The following is a 19,533-nucleotide window of genomic DNA, read 5'->3' on the forward strand; positions in this document are numbered from 1 at the left end:
GCCTTACAATGCTTGGCTTACTGACCTAGGGGTCGGCGACGCTCCATTCTGTACGGAGCACGTTTATTCTATCCAATACATTTGTAACATCAATATTTATTTCTCGATATCGATAAAAATCTTTTCTATTAACCAAATAAATGAACCATCAAATTAATCGAACTAAAACGACGTAATATCCCTTGAAACGCCAGTCATTTCCCAACAAAAGGAGATTAAACGGTCACCGTAAAAACTTTCAAATAATCTTCTAAAATAAAACAAAAAGCGATCGTTACACCAAGAAAAACTTTTTCAATATCAGCCCGACAACAATGGGTGGCTTCTTTTTATTTGCCGCGCTTCTGTATCAAATCTTCCAGGATAAGAACGATATATCGTCCGAGATTAAAAGGATGAATCGCTCATTATAACGATAGAGCGTGCGTGCGGAGAAATAAAATCATAAGCGCTATGCACTTTTCTTTTCTGTGGTCAACACGCACGGATCTTACGCACACTAAACGACAGTACGAAAATACTCTGTGTGTATCGTCCCATATTCCGGCTCATCTCGTCGGGTACAACAGGCGGGTCCAGGCCATATGGGCCCTTCTATCCGGGGGAGGAAAGACCTTTTTCCCGGCGCAAGCTTATCGCTTTGGAAGGGCGGTCGTCGCGGGCCACGTGCACCTCGACTTGCGCTTAGTTCTTCACGAACTGTGTGGGAGGTTAGTACGCTACATGAATAATATGTTTCGTCAATGTCATGCGCTTTTGTGAGCGGTCGCGAAAAAGCGTTTTTCGCTCGCGGCTTTTGAGTGTGTGAGTGCTCCACGTGAGTTTGACAGTCGGAACGGTCAGTGAAAAGTCGGTTTTTGTTTTATCAACACGATGTGCCCGGCTTGACGAGATAGTGAAAGTGTTATTGATAACAGCTCCCGTTGATGATTTTATGTCTTGCGATGACCTTTTAGCTAACTTCGTGCGTGTAATTTGGACTCATTCTACAGAAATGGAGAATTTACGGTAAGTACGAATAATGCGTCGGTAAATAGAAATATTGTTTTTAATAATTCACAGCCGAATTTTCTTAAATTTTATGTTTTGTTACAATAATAAAATGAATTGATTAATAGCTAATTAGGACGTACTTTTGGTTTGGTTTGTTTTCGAGAAAGTGTTTTAGAATTGCGTTTCATTTTTAATATTTCACAGTAACTTCTTCTATTAAATATTAAAAACATAATTGGATATTATACATCTAATATCCTATTCTAAATGTTATAATATTATAAGGATAACATTTTACTATATAAGATTTATACGTATTTTCTTACAATGATAATATTGTGCGCGGCATTTTCCAAGATTATTAATTGGACTTAAAAACGTCATAATATTCATCGGTAAGGCAAATAATAAAGCGTTTATCATTTTTACTTGATATTCCAGGTATGATAGCAGCAATCTAATATAATTTTAATACATAAACACCGCTATTAAGTATTCCGATAGCCATTTCTACGTACGTTCATTGTTTATGGATAGATCGAGTTCTGCGCATGCGTTGCTAGTGTCAACAAACTTTGTTCCTAGGCTATATTTCATTAGGGATTAGACCTACAGACACTAGTTTATCATCCGGGCTTACTCGGGACTTTTATTTGCTGAAGGGAAAAATGGGAGAGGTAAACCCATGCCTCGCTCTGAATTTTTATCTTAGGTAAGAGGAAAATGGAGCTCCACGAATTTGTATGTACAGGAAGCAAATGAGTATGATCATCGGGTAATGGTTATTGCCCATTGTGCCCATGAACAGCTGTAGAAGAAACCAATAAGGAAAAGAGTCGTATTTGTAATAGATTACAGTTGTCTTGAGGACTAATTTGAAATGATCTTAAGGAATTACTTAAGAACCTTATTTAATAATTATCAGCTCATTGTGATTCCACGGTGGATCGATGACAATTTCAGCGTCGTAATGAAACTGCAAGTTAAGATATCCTAGATATTACCTAATATTGCCATTGTTACATAGAGTTCTTTATAAGTCGTTATCTTCAACCCATCATTGTCCCACTGCTGGGCATGGGTCTCCTCTCAGAATGAGAAGTGCATATTGGTAGGTGCAAATCTCTTAGGTATGCAGATTTCCTCACGATGTTTTCCTTCACCGTTTTAGACAGTGATAATTAATTTCTAATACGCACATAATTTCGAAAAATCAGAAATGATGATGATTTGAATTTGAACCTCTGCAAGTAGCGACCTCTAGTCTTCTAATTTTGGATCGTGAAGCAGTTCTTGGTTTTCGGTAAAAGGGTGTGGGAGCCGGATGGTTTATATATGAGGTGACTTCCTATTTAGTATGATCTAAATAGGAAAGGTCACTCATCTATGAAATCCTTGTTCAATGTGGTTACAGATGTGCATCGAGGCAGTGATAACTAAATTCATCATTTAGATATCTGTCTGGCCGGGGGTAGAACCCTGGATCCTCTGCGCGTCAAACCCGTATCATGACCGCTCCGCCACGAGGGTCGTGTTGGAAAATAAAACATTATCTTGATCCAAAATATCTTCATCCAAAATTCGAGAAACCGATTACTTATAACACATACTCCAAGATTTAAACATACGTATAGTCCGCGCCAAACTGCTAGTCCGCTCTGAAGTTGTTGCGGGCAGGTGTAGTCATACAATTTACTATGGCGACGCGATTCATTTCTATATTCAGAGCGGACTAGCAGTTTTACGCGGACTATACCTATATGCATAAGTACGCATATTTCTCGTTTGAAGTTAAAGGTAATATACTCACTGAATATAAATTTATAAACGTACTTGTAGATACCCGTACGTTTATTTGAGTGCGATGTTCTAATTCTGTAATAGAAAACATTTAGGAGTCAAATGACGGAAGTGTAACAATTTCTTTGTTCTTCCGGTCATTTATTTGTATGTCATGAATTAACGCTTCCGTAGCGATTAATTTTAACTTTAGTAGGTTAGCGCTAACTCTTAGTAATTAGATAATAGTAGTTGATTATTAGTTTGAAGATAGTAGAGCCCTTTGTGGTTCGACTCCGGCGGCACAACCGCCACACCTTTTTTTACACGATAACAGCAGTGTTAAACGCTGCTGTATTATAGTTTGAAGGATGTGGTAAGGTAATGCTTTTCCGAAGTGTTCCAGCTTAGTCATCAGGGGTAGCAGCGCATCTGTGGCCGACCTCATGTAGGTATCTAATCATATATGGAGCTTATTACAAATGTCCATGGGTGGCAGTAACAACTTACCATCAGGTGGGCTGCATGCTTTTCTGATACTCCTATAATATAAAAAAGACACTTTCTAGTTTTTCTAATTTTGTTTTGGTAGACAAATTTGGATAGATTAATTATTAATAACGGGAGAAATTTTACAAGTTTTATAACATTACGGCCATCTTTAGGCATCAAGATGATAATTTTTAACTGCCACAACATAAGACTATGATATCTAATGAAGAGTTGACACGGACACTCAGAGCGGACTTCGGTACTCGAAATATTTAAACTCACGCTGAAGCATATATTTTCACATACACAACCGTATACGTAAACGTATTTACCACGCAGTTGATCTTCGTGGAAAATCGAGACCGGAACTTAAACAATGTCAGTGGCACTGCATTTAACAAAAGGATATAACTCCCCGAACTAATTAACTGTTCGAACATAAGCTACTTCCGCAGAACAAACTTAGTTAAGCGGTGTGGTTACTCGGTCAAACTTGTTACTCTCGAGTGCTCTGAGGTACTTAATGTTGAGACTTGAGAACCTCTTAACCCTTTCTGTTGTCTTGGTAATCTATGTAAATTGAGTTTAGGAGTATGCAAGGAAAAACTTTAAGCATTAGGGTGTCTTGGGGTAGAGTTTATTATCCCACTGTTGGGCAAGATAATCCCTGCGTTCAGATTTACATGTTTATTTAATAAAGTTGTACCTAAACCTACCTAAATAATCTATGACTAGTTTTTTGAAGTTAGAAAAGTTATTCCGAATTTCCAATGATCTATTAATCGTGTTGTATTGTGATTATACATCAATGAAGATGATGATGGGTTGTTTGCTTTATCTAATCTTGTCATTTATTTTTATTTCCATCTTTCATTTGTAATAGAAAAATTGGTGCTCACTGTCACAACTATTTCACTTTAATACCATCAATGCTACACGAGTATTTCAATTTTAAATAAAAATTCGAATAAGCTAGCGCAATATTTTGGTCAGTTAAAATATTGCGTAAGTAACAGAAATAGGGTTCGTATGAACATGACACATCGTGGTAAAGAATTTCTCATGAGTGAGCTAGAGGTTAATAATATCTATGACCTAAGACTGCTAAATATCTGTAGGCATAACAAGACAATAGATGAATTTATACGCGAAATAAATTATGTGCATTTAAACTCTCGTTTATCTATGACAAGTTAAAATGGCGCTAAAACGGTCCGTCGGATGAAATAAAGGACGGATACAAACTAAAAATGGAAAATGTTATTTTAAGATATTTTTAAACAAGGAATAGGATTTATTATTCTTCTCAGAAAAAAACAAATCATTCAATACATATATCATGAGGGCGCTTAAGAAATTACTGGCCATATTTGTGCATTCGCCATCTTGGATTTAGAATAAGTCAGTAATCTCATCATGCGTTATCATAGACACAAAAATCATGCATGCGTGTCAGTGGAAAGGTGTATCGCGGCTGGCTTACATGACATAAGGCTATCTTACTTATCCAATGTTGCCGCAACGCTGAAGACCGCAACAAGTGGAGGAGCATCGCAAGGGCGGCATCGTCCAGAACTGATGCAACATCATGAAACCACGACCACTCTGGCAAGAGTGAACAACTAAAGAGATCTCACGCCTGTTATTTATGCTAAGTGTGCCTAAGTTCATACCAAAGACCTATGTAGCAAGTTCTAGTATAAAGTATATATCAAATGTCGATATTTGGTAGTCAAAACATTAGATACATTATTAATAGCAAGCGTTAGTCCTCAGAAGTGGAAACGCACGGTGATAGCTTTATCAGTAACTATAGGATCTGTTTTACGGGTATAAATTATTTTGGCACTACACTTTACAAGTTCTAGGATGGTTAAAGTTCAGCCACATCATTTTAAAGGTTTTATAAATTTTAAATACAAATAACTTTAAATTCTTATAACATGCAAGGCAAGTCGCCATTGTCAGCAGTTGCAAGCTGTCACAGTCCTTTCGACTTGCACGGTAACAACTGTTACAGTTGTCACGGGTAAATGCTTTAGCTATTATAGATTGAAAGGCTTCAATTTAAAAGACGGTAGAACCCCTAAGACGCCTCGGAGTCTCCACCGCCGCACTTTTCTGTTTTGTAAAGTGTCAAGCGCTGCTTTTTTCGCTGGTTTGAAGAGCGTCGTAAGGGACAAACCTACCTACATGATCGCTTCGAGATCTTTCAGCATATATAGCCAACATTGACGATGACGTACGATGCCGAAACGTGGTCTTCCACTGTGAGCCTCATATGAAGACGCAAAGTCGCTCGGTGAGCTATGGAAAGAGCTATGCTTGGTATTTCTCTACGCGACAGAATTCGTAACGGGGAATCCGTAGGCGAACGAAAGTTACCGACATAGCTCTCAAAATAAGCAAGCTGAAGTGGCAATGGGCTGGCCACATAGTTCGTAGGACGGACAATCGATGGGGTAGAAAGGTCCTTGAATGGAGATCACGTCTCGGCCAAAGGAGTACAGGACGCCCCCCGACCAGGTGGACTGATGACCTGAAGCGGACGGCGGGTAACCGCTGGATTCAGACGGCTCAAGATCGGTCGTAATGGCGCAGATTAGGAAAGGCCTATGTCCAGCAGTGGACACGTAAAGGCTGATGGATGGATGGATCGAGGTAAAACTGAATCGTGTATACCGTGCTCTTTTTCTTTTTACAAAAATATATATAGACTCATAACAATTATTCTCACGTAACCACAAATTACCCGGTTCTTATCGCTACTGTCGTGTGACTGTGGTACGTGTGAATGTGCCCTTAATACGTAGAACACGTGTACGTGTGACACAAATTCGTAACAAAGTGCGGTCGGCCCACATTCAAATGCAATATGGATAATTTGATTAATCATATTGTGCCAATCAATCAATTTGGTGTGAGACAGGAAAATAAAGAATGATTGATCTCTGTCCGTTTGACAGGTAAATAATATTATGACAGGTAATTTTAATTTAAAGAAAGTGATTTTTAATGACGTACACCGGTTATTAATATTTAATTTACCAAATTTTTGCTTAGCATAATTCTACATCTAGCAATTTGTTTATTATTTTAGTCGCCGAGATAATTTAAGGGTGGAGAGATTAAATATTTTCATACAAAAAAATTCATCCCGCTTCATGGTGACACCAACTAGGATTGATTGACGTTTCTAAAATATTTCAGGACAACTTATCACTACTCTCCATGTCCGGTCTATTGCTATAGTAGCACTACTATATTGTTGTTTTTTTTATAATATAGGAGTAGCAGACGAGCATGCCGTCCACCTGATGGTAAGTGGCTACTGCCACCCATGGACATCTGTAATCAACCCCAGATAGGATCAGATATTCCTACCTGAGGTCGGCCACAGTTACGCCGCTACCCGTAAGGACTAAGCTGGAACGCTTCGGAGAAGTCTGTCTCCCTTACCACACCCTTCAAAACGGAACAGCAGCTCCTAACACTGCTGTTATTAGGCAGAAATAGGTGTGGTGGTGGTGCCGCCGGAGTCGAAGGGTTCTACCACCTTCAAAAATATTTTTTTAGTGTCTTTGTTTAGGCCATTACGTAGGCCATTACGGTAGTCCGTTACGTTAATTCCGTGCGTGTTGGTGGATTTTATCACTTTCATATCATTTTTAGGTACTGCTGCAAATAATATATTATTGTATGTGATCTTAGATAAGTATAATACGAGTACATAGATTGATCACTCGTAACAAGAAAAATTTAAACTGTTGCGTAAATAAAGATTTTACGTGCCTAAAATGATTGAAATGTTTATTTATTTATTACATAAATTACGTGGTATTTTATGATTTTAGACTAAAATTATCGCGGAATTGAGACATTTTATTATGTAACGGGTACTCACGATATGCGTTTTTTATTGCCGATATTTCGACCCAGTTGCATGGATCGTGGTCACGGCGAAACTGAGGTGGAGGGGAGAAACCGTTGACAAGTACTAGTGGTAGATTAATCTATCTACCCTACGTCTAGTTCGTTTTTCTTTTCTAGGTTTCATATCACGACACACAACACTGACAATATCCTTACGCACCGTACTTTGCACTATTTGTGACTTGCATAAACTAACCACTGGATTCCACGTTTGGGCTAACTTAAAACCATCTTCTCTATTGAAGTTCCTAGGATGTTTCTTGATCTCTATTGCTTCTCTTACTAAACGAGGAAAGTAATGACGCTCAGTGGAGATCACCTGAGGTTTGTGCAATTCAATCCAGTGGTTACAACCTGAACTGAGGATATGTTCGGCTACCGCAGATTTCTTAGGGTCATTATTTTTGACTGCGCTGATATGTTCCTTAATGCGTTGTGATATGGCTCGTTTTGTCTGCCCAATATACGAGCTACCACAACTACAGTCAACCTTATAGACCCCTGGGCACTGGTATGGAATAGTATCCTTGGGGGAACGAAGATAGGCCGCGAGCTTTTTAAAAGGCGTAAATATACTTTTTATGTTATATTTTCGATCTAAAATCCTCCCTATCTTATCCGTGACACCTTTCACATACGGGAAATATGCGGAATGCCTTTCTACTACGCTGGTGGTGTTATGATTCCGTTCAGTTCGTTTGGCTATAGTTGCGTGGCCATTGAGACGCAGGACCTTTTCCAGGTGTTCCAACTCCTGCGCCAAATGATCATTGTCACATAATTCATAGGCCCGGTTCGTGAGGGACTTTGCAACCGAAGCTAAGTGTCTGGGGTGGTGGTGTGAAGTGCCGTGTAAGTATCTATCCGTGTGAGTAGGTTTCCGGTAAACTGCGTGACTAAATGTACCATCAGGGCGGGCCTCTAATGCGACATCCAAGAATGCCAACTTCCCATTGTCCTCCATTTCGCAAGTGAATTTCATACTGGCATGTACAGAGTTCAGATAATCTAAATAACTTCCTACCTGTCCCCGTCCTCCTGTTATGATGGCAAAGATGTCATCTACATATCTTCTCCAAACTCTAACGCAATTGGGCCCAGTAGCAATGGCTATCCCCTCGAAACTCAATTACTGAACTGAACTGAACTGAACTGTGCTGAACAAAGGGCTCAATTTTGCACCGACACCGAAGCATATCCCGTATGAAAAGATAATTGGAAACATCGAGGAGACTATTAATAGAAATAAAATACCACCAAATGACGCGGAGGCTCTCAGACAAGATGTCTCCATCATACTAAGGCAGTCGAAACCTCCATCATCCAACGTAAAACCCGAAGAACGGTCGGCGATTAGGGAGTTACGTGACAACAAAAACATTATCATTTTAAAGTCAGATAAGGGCAATGCGACGGTCGTTTTAAATAGTGCGGATTACGAGCAGAAAATTGCAAACCTTTTATGCGACACCTCCACTTACCAAGTAGTCAATTACGACCCGACTGCTAGAGTGACACGACAAACACGTAAAATTGTTCAGGAATGTCAGTCTATATTAGGGGAGGATACAGTTAAATACTTACTTAAACCCCGTATAGTACAACCACCTAAACTTTATGGCCTACCAGAAGTTCACAAACCCGGCGTTCCTTTAAGACCTATAGTCAGTCAAATTGACTCCCCTACGTACGAACTTGCAAAACATGTAGCGGGAGTGCTGCAGCCGCTGGTAGGTAGGACAACATCTTACATAAAGGATTCCCGGCATTTCGTGAGTATCGTAAAAGACATTAAGTTAGAAAAAAGTGATTGTATGGTTAGTTTTGATGTTGAATCTTTGTTTACAAACGTTCCAATCACTGAATGTCTACGGGTAGTTACTGATGTTCTTCGTAATAATAATATGCACACAGATTACGTCAAATTATTAGAACACTGTCTCCGGTCTGGTTACTTTCTGTATAACGGTAAATATTTTCTTCAAATAAATGGTGTAGCCATGGGTAGTCCAGTCGCTCCAGTAGTCGCAAACATATGGATGGAATATTTCGAGGGGATAGCCATTGCTACTGGGCCCAATTGCGTTAGAGTTTGGAGAAGATATGTAGATGACATCTTTGCCATCATAACAGGAGGACGGGGACAGGTAGGAAGTTATTTAGATTATCTGAACTCTGTACATGCCAGTATGAAATTCACTTGCGAAATGGAGGACAATGGGAAGTTGGCATTCTTGGATGTCGCATTAGAGGCCCGCCCTGATGGTACATTTAGTCACGCAGTTTACCGGAAACCTACTCACACGGATAGATACTTACACGGCACTTCACACCACCACCCCAGACACTTAGCTTCGGTTGCAAAGTCCCTCACGAACCGGGCCTATGAATTATGTGACAATGATCATTTGGCGCAGGAGTTGGAACACCTGGAAAAGGTCCTGCGTCTCAATGGCCACGCAACTATAGCCAAACGAACTGAACGGAATCATAACACCACCAGCGTAGTAGAAAGGCATTCCGCATATTTCCCGTATGAGAAAGGTGTCACGGATAAGATAGGGAGGATTTTAGATCGAAAATATAACATAAAAAGTATATTTACGCCTTTTAAAAAGCTCGCGGCCTATCTTCGTTCCCCCAAGGATACTATTCCATACCAGTGCCCAGGGGTCTATAAGGTTGACTGTAGTTGTGGTAGCTCGTATATTGGGCAGACAAAACGAGCCATGTCACAACGCATTAAGGAACATATCAGCGCAGTCAAAAATAATGACCCTAAGAAATCTGCGGTAGCCGAACATATCCTCAGTTCAGGTTGTAACCACTGGATTGAATTGCACAAACCTCAGGTGATCTCCACTGAGCGTCATTACTTTCCTCGTTTAGTAAGAGAAGCAATAGAGATCAAGAAACATCCTAGGAACTTCAATAGAGAAGATGGTTTTAAGTTAGCCCAAACGTGGAATCCAGTGGTTAGTTTATGCAAGTCACAAATAGTGCAAAGTACGGTGCGTAAGGATATTGTCAGTGTTGTGTGTCGTGATATGAAACCTAGAAAAGAAAAACGAACTAGACGTAGGGTAGATAGATTAATCTACCACTAGTACTTGTCAACGGTTTCTCCCCTCCACCTCAGTTTCGCCGTGACCACGATCCATGCAACTGGGTCGAAATATCGGCAATAAAAAACGCATATCGTGAGTACCCGTTACATAATAAAATACGTGGTATTTATACGTAAATTTTCTCTAAAAATGTTTTTTATTTGTCAAGCACTCAAACAATAAATGATAAAAATTTTGTGGCTTCATTCAATTTCAAGGCGGCGTGTATCTTTCTTTTTTACTTATCAAAGTATGTGATTGTCAATTTATAAGACAAAAATCTACTATCAAGAAGACATCGATTTAACTTGTCATCTATTACTACGAATAAATCAGATACATAAATAAGGCATGCTATCAACGCCTACATTAGAATTCGTTCAACGGCTGACGACAAACCAGACATACCGTCGCCAGATATTTCGAACAAATTAAACAATACAGTAATAAATATAAAATTGACGTGCCATGATACGAGTATGTCGCTTCCTGTATAATTAGTCATTTGAAACGATGATGGTAATTCCAACAGGATAATGATTTATTATAATATTTTTGTACAATATTTATAGGTTTGTTTAGTTACATTACAACAACATACTTTTCTGTATTTTTACAACTTAATAAATATTTAAACAATTTTATAGCATCATGTAAGATTTGAACTTGAAATCACATTATTTAAAAATAAGCCTATTTACTAATTAGTTATCATGACATGAAAAATGGAAGTAATTTAATTTTAATTTCATTTATGTGCGTATTTAAAAAAATCTTCTTAATACGTGTAGCTAGATATGAGGCACACGTAAATCCCAAAATATGAACACATTTACGTAATGTGGAATCTAATCTTGTCTCAGACTGTAAAATTTTGACTATGCTATAATTTATAACCCAACCAGCACATACTTGAAATCTTCAAATTTAAAGAATTAATATCAACTAACTACACCTCTTTCTTTAACTTTTCAACAAAACTTCAATACAATCACATACATATGAACATTCTAATAAAATATTGCGCATCGTACCCGCCTGTTTGAAACAACGCGTCGCTCATTTCAATGTAATATCCTGTCTGTCAGTTTGTGGTGCATGTATTTGACAAATTCATTTCGCTCGCTACGTATGTGGTGACACGCAAAATTGTGTTACAGTTTTTATTTAGTACGAGATTCTATACACCGCTGTACCCCTGTATGGGGTTTTTATACTAACGCAAAACACTACCAGAGCTTCTTCGTCTGAGAAGACAAAGTAACCGACATTCCCGTCAAAACGACGATTCCATTTTTTTATTATGCATTGCTTTTATGCGAAAATATAAAGAGATAAAGTCTCAAGACATAATACTTAATCAATTTGGGATAATACTCAAATCCTTGCTTGAAAATAGCTTCAAAATTCCATAAGTCATTTTTAACCTTATCGATTTTAATATGCCGAACACCTCATTAAAATAAGTTAGCCGTTGTCAACAGTTAAAATTTTACAAGTTATGCCGATCACACATCTTATGTACGAAACCATCCAAATAATTCCTTAAAGAACCAGTAGCAAGTTTTTGCTACAAGAGACCTTACTACGAGATTAAATTTCCTCAGCGTCCCAGGAGACCTTTTAGTCTTGGAAGAGGCAAGGCAACTTTCACTTAACATTTTTTGCTGTTTCATCGAAACTATTAATATTTCAAGGCCATTCAACCACTGAGGGCATCCGGCCATCTCGACCACTCGACAGACTAACTGTTCGAGTGCTGCGGTTGCATTTCCGAAGCCCTTGATCTGAAGTGGGTTCGAATTGGAAATGCTTGATAAATTCGTTTCAACGGACGCGATATTCAATGGCTGTTATACGGATTTGCGGAGATTATAATGTGTGAGTAATGTATGAAATAAGTTACATGAGCTTTTCAATAGATTTTAGAGTGAGAGATACTAGAAGTAAATTATCACAATTTTTAACTATTAAGTAATTGTCCCAAAAGGACAAGTCCGAGACTTCTTTAAAAAGTTCTCAATGGCGTGTGAGGTCCAAAAAATTAAAATTTAAATGCCAGTATGCCTTGCCGGGAATGGAACCCGAAACCCTCTGCATCAGATCACTCTTTCCCACAGGTTGCCTTGATGGTTTATATTTTGACATTTTACTGAACTCCACTTAACCGATTTTTATTTTATTTAACCGGAAAAAGCAATAAAATCAAAAATAACTCTGATTAATGAAAACCAAAATATAATATTTTACTTGAAAGTGATCACTAATTTAATTCACGTAACATTAAAGATAAAACTATCTAGTACATATAATATTAAATTCGCTTCCCAAGAAGGCATTCACATATTAGCGTTGTTTCTTAAAGCAAAAGTATTAGCTTCATTTCTCAATAGCAAATACAGTAGGTGCGTTACAAATCGCTATGAACTATTCAAACGCCATTCAGATACAATTTGCCATGTAAGTGTCATGTTAATGGCCGATAATGGCCGCGTAACACAACACTGGCTAGCGTTAATGGGGTTATATAGGTTGTTGCAGCCATAACGAAACTATAACCCGTATGATAATGTAGCCTCGTGTGTACATTGCTCTAATTATTTTTAAAAAATGTCATGCCACCTACCTAGTATATTATAGGTCTCGATCGCAAAGAGTCTGGGTTTCGATTCCTTGGTATGCCAGAGTAGTTATTTTTAAGTAATTCGTGTACTTATTACGATTCAATGTTTTACATACTTTAACAATAAGGATATAAACTAAGCAGATTAATTGTAAATTACAAAGTTACTTAAATTAATTAAGGATTTCTTGTATTGGAATATACTCCAAACCTTCCTTAGTTGTGGGCAAGTCCCGTGCCCAGCAGAACTATGGAACAGCATAGCTATATTAATTTCTAGCTGACTCGGCAAATTTTGTACCGCCTCAAAATCTATTTATCAAATATATTTCATATAAAATATAGCCTATGTTATTCGTGGATAAGGTAGCTTTCGAATGGTGAAAGAATTTTTAAAATCAGTCCAGTAGTTTTTGAGCCTATTCATTACAACCAAACAAACAAACAAAGTTTTCCTCTTTATAATATTAGATGTATTGTCATTAGAGAAATTAAATCATACAATTATATGTTACCCGATGTAATTAACGTTACAAATACGAATTAATCAGCGTAATTGCCAAAATTATTGGAGCGTCTAGATTCTAGATAATTATCTAATTATTATTATTATTATTATTATTTTAATTATAATTAAAGTCCGTTTAAACATAATTACAATTGGAAGGGCTTGGTGCCAGAAAAACGTGAATCGAGGAAGTTAAATCAGGAGTTAACTAGGCGCTAGACTATTTATTCTTAACTACACTATGGATCTAATTGTAGTGTTTGAGTTTTGTTACCTTAAAGTATTACTTTACGATTTAAGATTGAAGTTTCCAACTAACATGCTTATCACCTGATGGTAAGTGGAAGTCCAATGGAACCGATCCCAAATGGAATGTCACTCCTGGGGACAGATCGCAGATCTTAATATAATACTCGCCTAATATAATACAGATAACCTTTTCTATAATATAAAAATAGCAAGCATGCGTTTCAACTGATAGTAAGTGGCAATAAAGGACTTGTAATGAACCCCAGTTAAGATAAGAGTCCTACCTGATAGTGATGCTTTCCTACCCCTAAGGACCGCTAAAGTCTAACTTAGACCGACTCGGTTAGGTCTCCCTTGCCACACCCTTCAAAGCGGAAAACAGCAGAAATAAGAAAGATGTATACAACTTCCTGCTGAAAAAAGTAACTGCTCTACTATACCATTTTAGAATCAAGAAGCATACTATTCCTTACCTACTTATTGATCTTTTCTTTTATTCATAGGTAATTTATCATCTGCGTGAGGTATCGGACAGATCTATCGGACACGCAAAGGGTTCCGAATTCGATTTCCGGTCGGAATTCTAGGTGATGAATTGAGATGTCTGTTTTGATCGGACTCTTGATATTATGTACTCTATCTCTATGTGTATAATATGTGTTGCAGTAACCGTATTACAGTCGAGTTTTGGACGCTCAAATTTCATATTCATTTTCATACCCAATTTCATATTATTATTTTAAGTAGTCACATAAAATATTATTTTTAATCAAGATGTTTTTTGTAATTAATAAAAATAATGTTGTCATTCGTATTGTTCTAAAAAAACCCTTTCGGTACTCATGTCATGGGGGTGGATACAAAATAATTGTTTTACCATCTTGAGACGTTTACCACAATTTATTTGATTAAAATCAATTAAAACGACGTCACTAAGGTAATCGTAAATTATACTACAAACCAAACTTATGTGCAAAATTTCAGCTCAGTCGATTAGTGTTAACTGCTTTCAAATTCATTTGCAAGAGTTGCCGACAGTCATATACGGACGGACCAGCAAAAAAGTTTAATAAAACCTTGTAATCATTTATACTTTGTAGTATAAGACATCTTAACAAAGAAACGAGATTTTAAAAGACGTGCAGCCAATCTTAACTATAGGTACTTCGAACTATATCCATAATAGTTAGTATAATCTAGCGCCAACTTATCTTGAAAGTGAACCCACAATATAATCTAAAGTAGCATTACATTATAAACATAAAGCTATGAGACAGAAGAAGACAACTGACAAAGAAACTAGATGCAAATATAAAGTAAGTAGTTGAAATGGCACTTCTTTTAAAGTTATATTATGAGACCCGACAGTTGGACAAAATGCAGGGAAAATATGTGACATAGTGACATTACGAATGCGACAGGGGACATTGATATAACTTGGATCTATAAAAATTACATTACAAAATGGCCGTAGCTGTTTTGGATTTAATTCTTTGTTGAAACAAGTTTAACGTATTCCTACCAATAATAAGAGGCTCACTTATGATTATCCTGTTCATGTCACATACCAATTATAAAGTAATATAATATATTATAAATATTCAATATTTTTTCCAAAAAATATAATTACCTTCCATATATTTTCATAAACTCCATAAATATATTATTATGTCGAGTAAATATTGGTAAAATATCAAAATCATAATCACAATTATAATGTACAATGAAGTGTTTGTTTTTTACGATGAAGTGTTTGAATTTTTAGTATTCATAAGTTATCACATGCTTTACAAATTATTTATATAAGCTTAAAGCGTACAAAATAGGAAAGTCGTGTTATTCGTTTCAATATAAATCACAAAAGCTATAAATCTCGTATCTTAAATAGACGAAGTGCAAAAAAAGATAAAAAACAGCGCCACAACTCAAAATAAACGCAGGGCTAAGTGTTAAGACACATTCCAAAGACGAGATTAAAAGAAAACGTAAAATATTAAACAGATACATCAGTGTTACTGCAACGATAGATGAAAAGGGCTGATCCCACATATTAACTTTAGAATGAAGCATATCTTTGACATTTAAAAATATTTCACCGAGTAGGAAAGACGAGATCGTAAAACGATGTTATAATGTCACTGAAGTTATTGTAAAGCTTTATTCACACGATATGCCTATCCGGTCTTTATACAAAAATATATGCATATATATAATATCAATATCAATATTGGTGATCCAAGATATCAATATGTACTTTAATTTTTTATATCTGAGATTCGTGATGACATCCAGAATTGTATGCAATTTTTGAATATATTTGTTTGTTGATTTTGAGTATTTACCACGTCTCATACGTAAATTACGATGAAACAAAATAATCATAATTCAACTGTAACAACGTAAACGTAACATATGTATTTTAAGTTGAATGGTGTGGTAAGACAAGAAAAGCCAAGGTGGTCCAAGTTAATACTCAGATGTATGCTATGACCTATTCGAGAACTCCAATCTTATTTAAAGTTCACATGTCCACGTCTATGGGATTATCAAGTGATTGTCAAGGATACTGCAGACTTTTCGAATATTCTTCTCACAATTATATTTACTGTACTAATCATATGATCTCTTATACTATTTGTGTCATATATAGCGTTAAACCAAGATCTTGTGTAAACTGTTCTTTATTCCAGCGACATGCCATCTCCCCTCCGTTTCGGTTGTTAATTTTACTATCCATGTCTAATCCTTTTTGTGATGTAAAATGTGTTATGGATGTAGTGGCATGACGGATTACGCTGCCACCGCTTCTACGGTATGTCTAAGCTATTTAACAATTGAACAGTTTTGTTTCAGGTCTATGGTATTATGTTAAATCTTCTTGTCTTCTCGTGTCTTAATTTTTTCGTTGTTTTCCTTCTTCAATTCATTGCATTCTTTATTACTCCATATTGCATTAATTATTTTTACATACTTAATATTGGATAATATAAACTAGTAGAATAATATTATTTTCTTTAAAATTATTATCGAAATATTCGTTAACATATTTTCTGATTTTACAAAAAAATTGGTAGCTTCAGTTGGATTCTGTACGGTGGTTATTTCCAATCTTATTCTTGTTAAATACTCTGACATGTTGATATGATCTCAACTATCACGATAACAACCTGATCCCTATCTCTTCTTGTTAATGAAGTTAAATTACATGTGACAGCCCCTTAAACTATGTCTATCATTTTCAATCAATAGCGAGTTTAATCCCGTGACAACAGTGATACATCGTATAATTGGTACCATTGAAAGTAATGAGCCATCACGAAGCCATTAAGTAAAAATTTCCAGCCCACGTGGAGAATTTAAATTTGTCTTACGTTGTTCCGCAGTAAGATGAGTCAGGTGGATCATGGGAGACGTGACCTGAATGTACCATAGCGTAAGTACACCTACGATTTGCTATTGGAAAGCATGAGGAAGTCGAAAATTTATGAGCCCTGTCCGATTTAATCAATGCTTTTATAAGGTTTTAATTCATTACTTCCTTTACATAACGATGTTTATGAATATTAAAAGTTATTTTATCTAGTCCTTCGGACCGGACTTCCGAAAATAGTCCGTTTGTACCCATAGATATTTTATGTAGATTACTTAATTTGCTACCAGACTTCGATTCGAAATTTGAAATTCATAAAGGTCCGCCATCTATGCAAAATATGCACCTCATCTACAACAATTTATGGGAAACAATGCACAGCGAGAACGGTAGGAACGTTATTATCACGGTAATAATAATCGATTCAAAACGACCTCTACTGCCTTTGAATAAAGTAGATTGTATCGTTGCATTGATGATGGTGCATGCCTGCAATTTCAATGTAAGACCTGTTGGGAGCATGTTAATAAAAAAATGGCCAAGTGCGAGTCGAACTCGCGCAGTGAGGGTCCCGTACCACCAAATTTTTACTTATTTCTTTCTTTTAAAAGTTGTTGCAGTAGCATGTTAGCATTGTGATTTTTTTACTATTCAATAATATTTGAACGCTTCAACGGATAAAGCAAAAATCGCCGAAGAAAAAAGGAAAACGTAGAAAGAGACAAACATATATATCTGTAGGATTGAACGTGTAAAAGAATGAGATGGAATACATTACACAGCGTATCTCATTCTCGGGGTCTCCTCTTTGCGCGATACTTCGTAGTCTCACTGTATAGTTCACTACCTCCAGTCTGAGAGTTGAATGTGTGCGTTTGTTTGTACGTGTGTGTTGCGCGCTAGATATGATACAACTATTGATGCGGTGTTTTCACGATTCATAACTCATGTAACTTCCGAAGTTCACGTATCGTATTTCAGTTACCACAAACCTATAATTACAGTATTTAAGAATGATATTATAATTCAAAGTGAAAGAAATCAATCATCCTAAAATTGGATTTGTATAAATTGAACACAATTATTATTATTTATATTATTTTGTAACATACTTTATGTAATACGCATTATTGAAGTAATATAAATAATCCGAATAATTACAGATATATGTTTGTTTCTTTTATCATTTTAGCAGATGCGTTCATTTACCCTTTTTTTCTATTCGATATATATCATAATTATCGTTCGTAAGGAGTAAACTCCAATCGTGCGTCGTAGCTGACACACACACACTTTTTTATTTATTGTGATACGTAGACAGACAACGAAGGCACAGAGTTCTCTTTTTACTTTATGGATACGGATCCCTAAAAATACGACACTTCGTGTCGGCCATCTTCCGATATAAGCGGTGACTGAACCGTTAAACAAGACGTCCATCATTTTATTGGAAGATACGCGCTTATTTTTAGTTGAAGTAGTAAGTAAACGGGTACTGCATGCAAATATTTAAATAACTTCATAGAAAGTGAGACCGTATTTTTGGATGAAACTGAAAATACTATGTATTTGAATTTAGAGTTTAGACGTATATACTATTAAAATTCATTACAGATAAGTATGATACAAAATTTAAGACATTACACGGGTAATGTATTCGATTAAATAAAGATGATATGAGGAATACAAAAATCTTTATCTGCTTAATTTTATAGAGTAGAGAAATGCAATAAAATTGCCGGTATTTTCATAATAATGAAGTAGGATCATACGTTAGCTCAATTAATACATATAGCTTATATGTACCTAACAATTTTATAATCAATTGTAGTGTGGTCAGAAGTCCTCCCATATAACCTAGTCAGCACATTACATCATGACGTCATTCATGATGAGCGTAATATAGACGACCAGTGAAGATCCGTTGAATGTCTTAGCATAAAACGATCCTTAGACTCCCAAAATTTACTCTTCAAGTGTAGGGCTTTACATAACCTAATTTAAATTCCGTGCACCCTAGAGTGGCATGAAGTTATAACAAGCAAAGTTAACGATCCGGAACAGTGCCCTGACAAACGATTCGACGCGAACGTGAATATTCGTTAACCCCTTGACAAATAATAAGACGTACGCAGCACTAATTAAGAGAATATCTTGTTATGACTCGTTACTCTCTGGGGTGTTCAGCGAATGTTTGAGCGGTGGTTATTTTCGCTCAAAGGTTAATTAAAGCGGACATATTGACTAAATTAGTTCTGGAATTATTGAAACAATTGTGAACCAGGTCTGAAATTTATAAGATTTTAAAAGATCTTTTGTGATAAACGAATATAAGTTATGTTAGTTAACAATAATACCGAAGTTAATCAGTAGGCCATTTATAAATCGAAGGCCTCTGATTAAAAAATTGGTAGCTTTATATTTTCTAGTAGTATCTACTCCAAATAATAATACAGTCATGAGTGTTGTAATAAGAGCT

At 36.4% G+C, this 19,533-nt stretch overlaps 1 protein-coding gene across 7 annotated transcripts in view; it reads left to right on the top strand.

Annotated features, from left to right (window-relative positions):
* Positions 1–700: 700 nt before the first annotated feature.
* The window catches only part of LOC140756002 (uncharacterized), a 283,632-nt gene continuing 264,799 nt past the window's right edge, over positions 701–19,533 (top strand). For all 7 annotated transcript variants that reach the window (XM_073091382.1, XM_073091388.1, XM_073091385.1 and 4 more), the window contains exon 1: positions 701–1,008. In XM_073091382.1, the coding sequence (XP_072947483.1) occupies positions 935–1,008 (74 nt within the window). In that variant the 5' untranslated portion in view covers positions 701–934. The remainder of the gene's footprint in view (positions 1,009–19,533) is intronic.

The sequence above is a fragment of the Epargyreus clarus genome, unplaced genomic scaffold, assembly GCF_041222505.1.
Source record: "Epargyreus clarus isolate Ecla_fem2 unplaced genomic scaffold, WU_Ecla_fem_2.2 ptg000034l, whole genome shotgun sequence".
Lineage (NCBI taxonomy): Eukaryota > Metazoa > Arthropoda > Insecta > Lepidoptera > Hesperiidae > Epargyreus > Epargyreus clarus.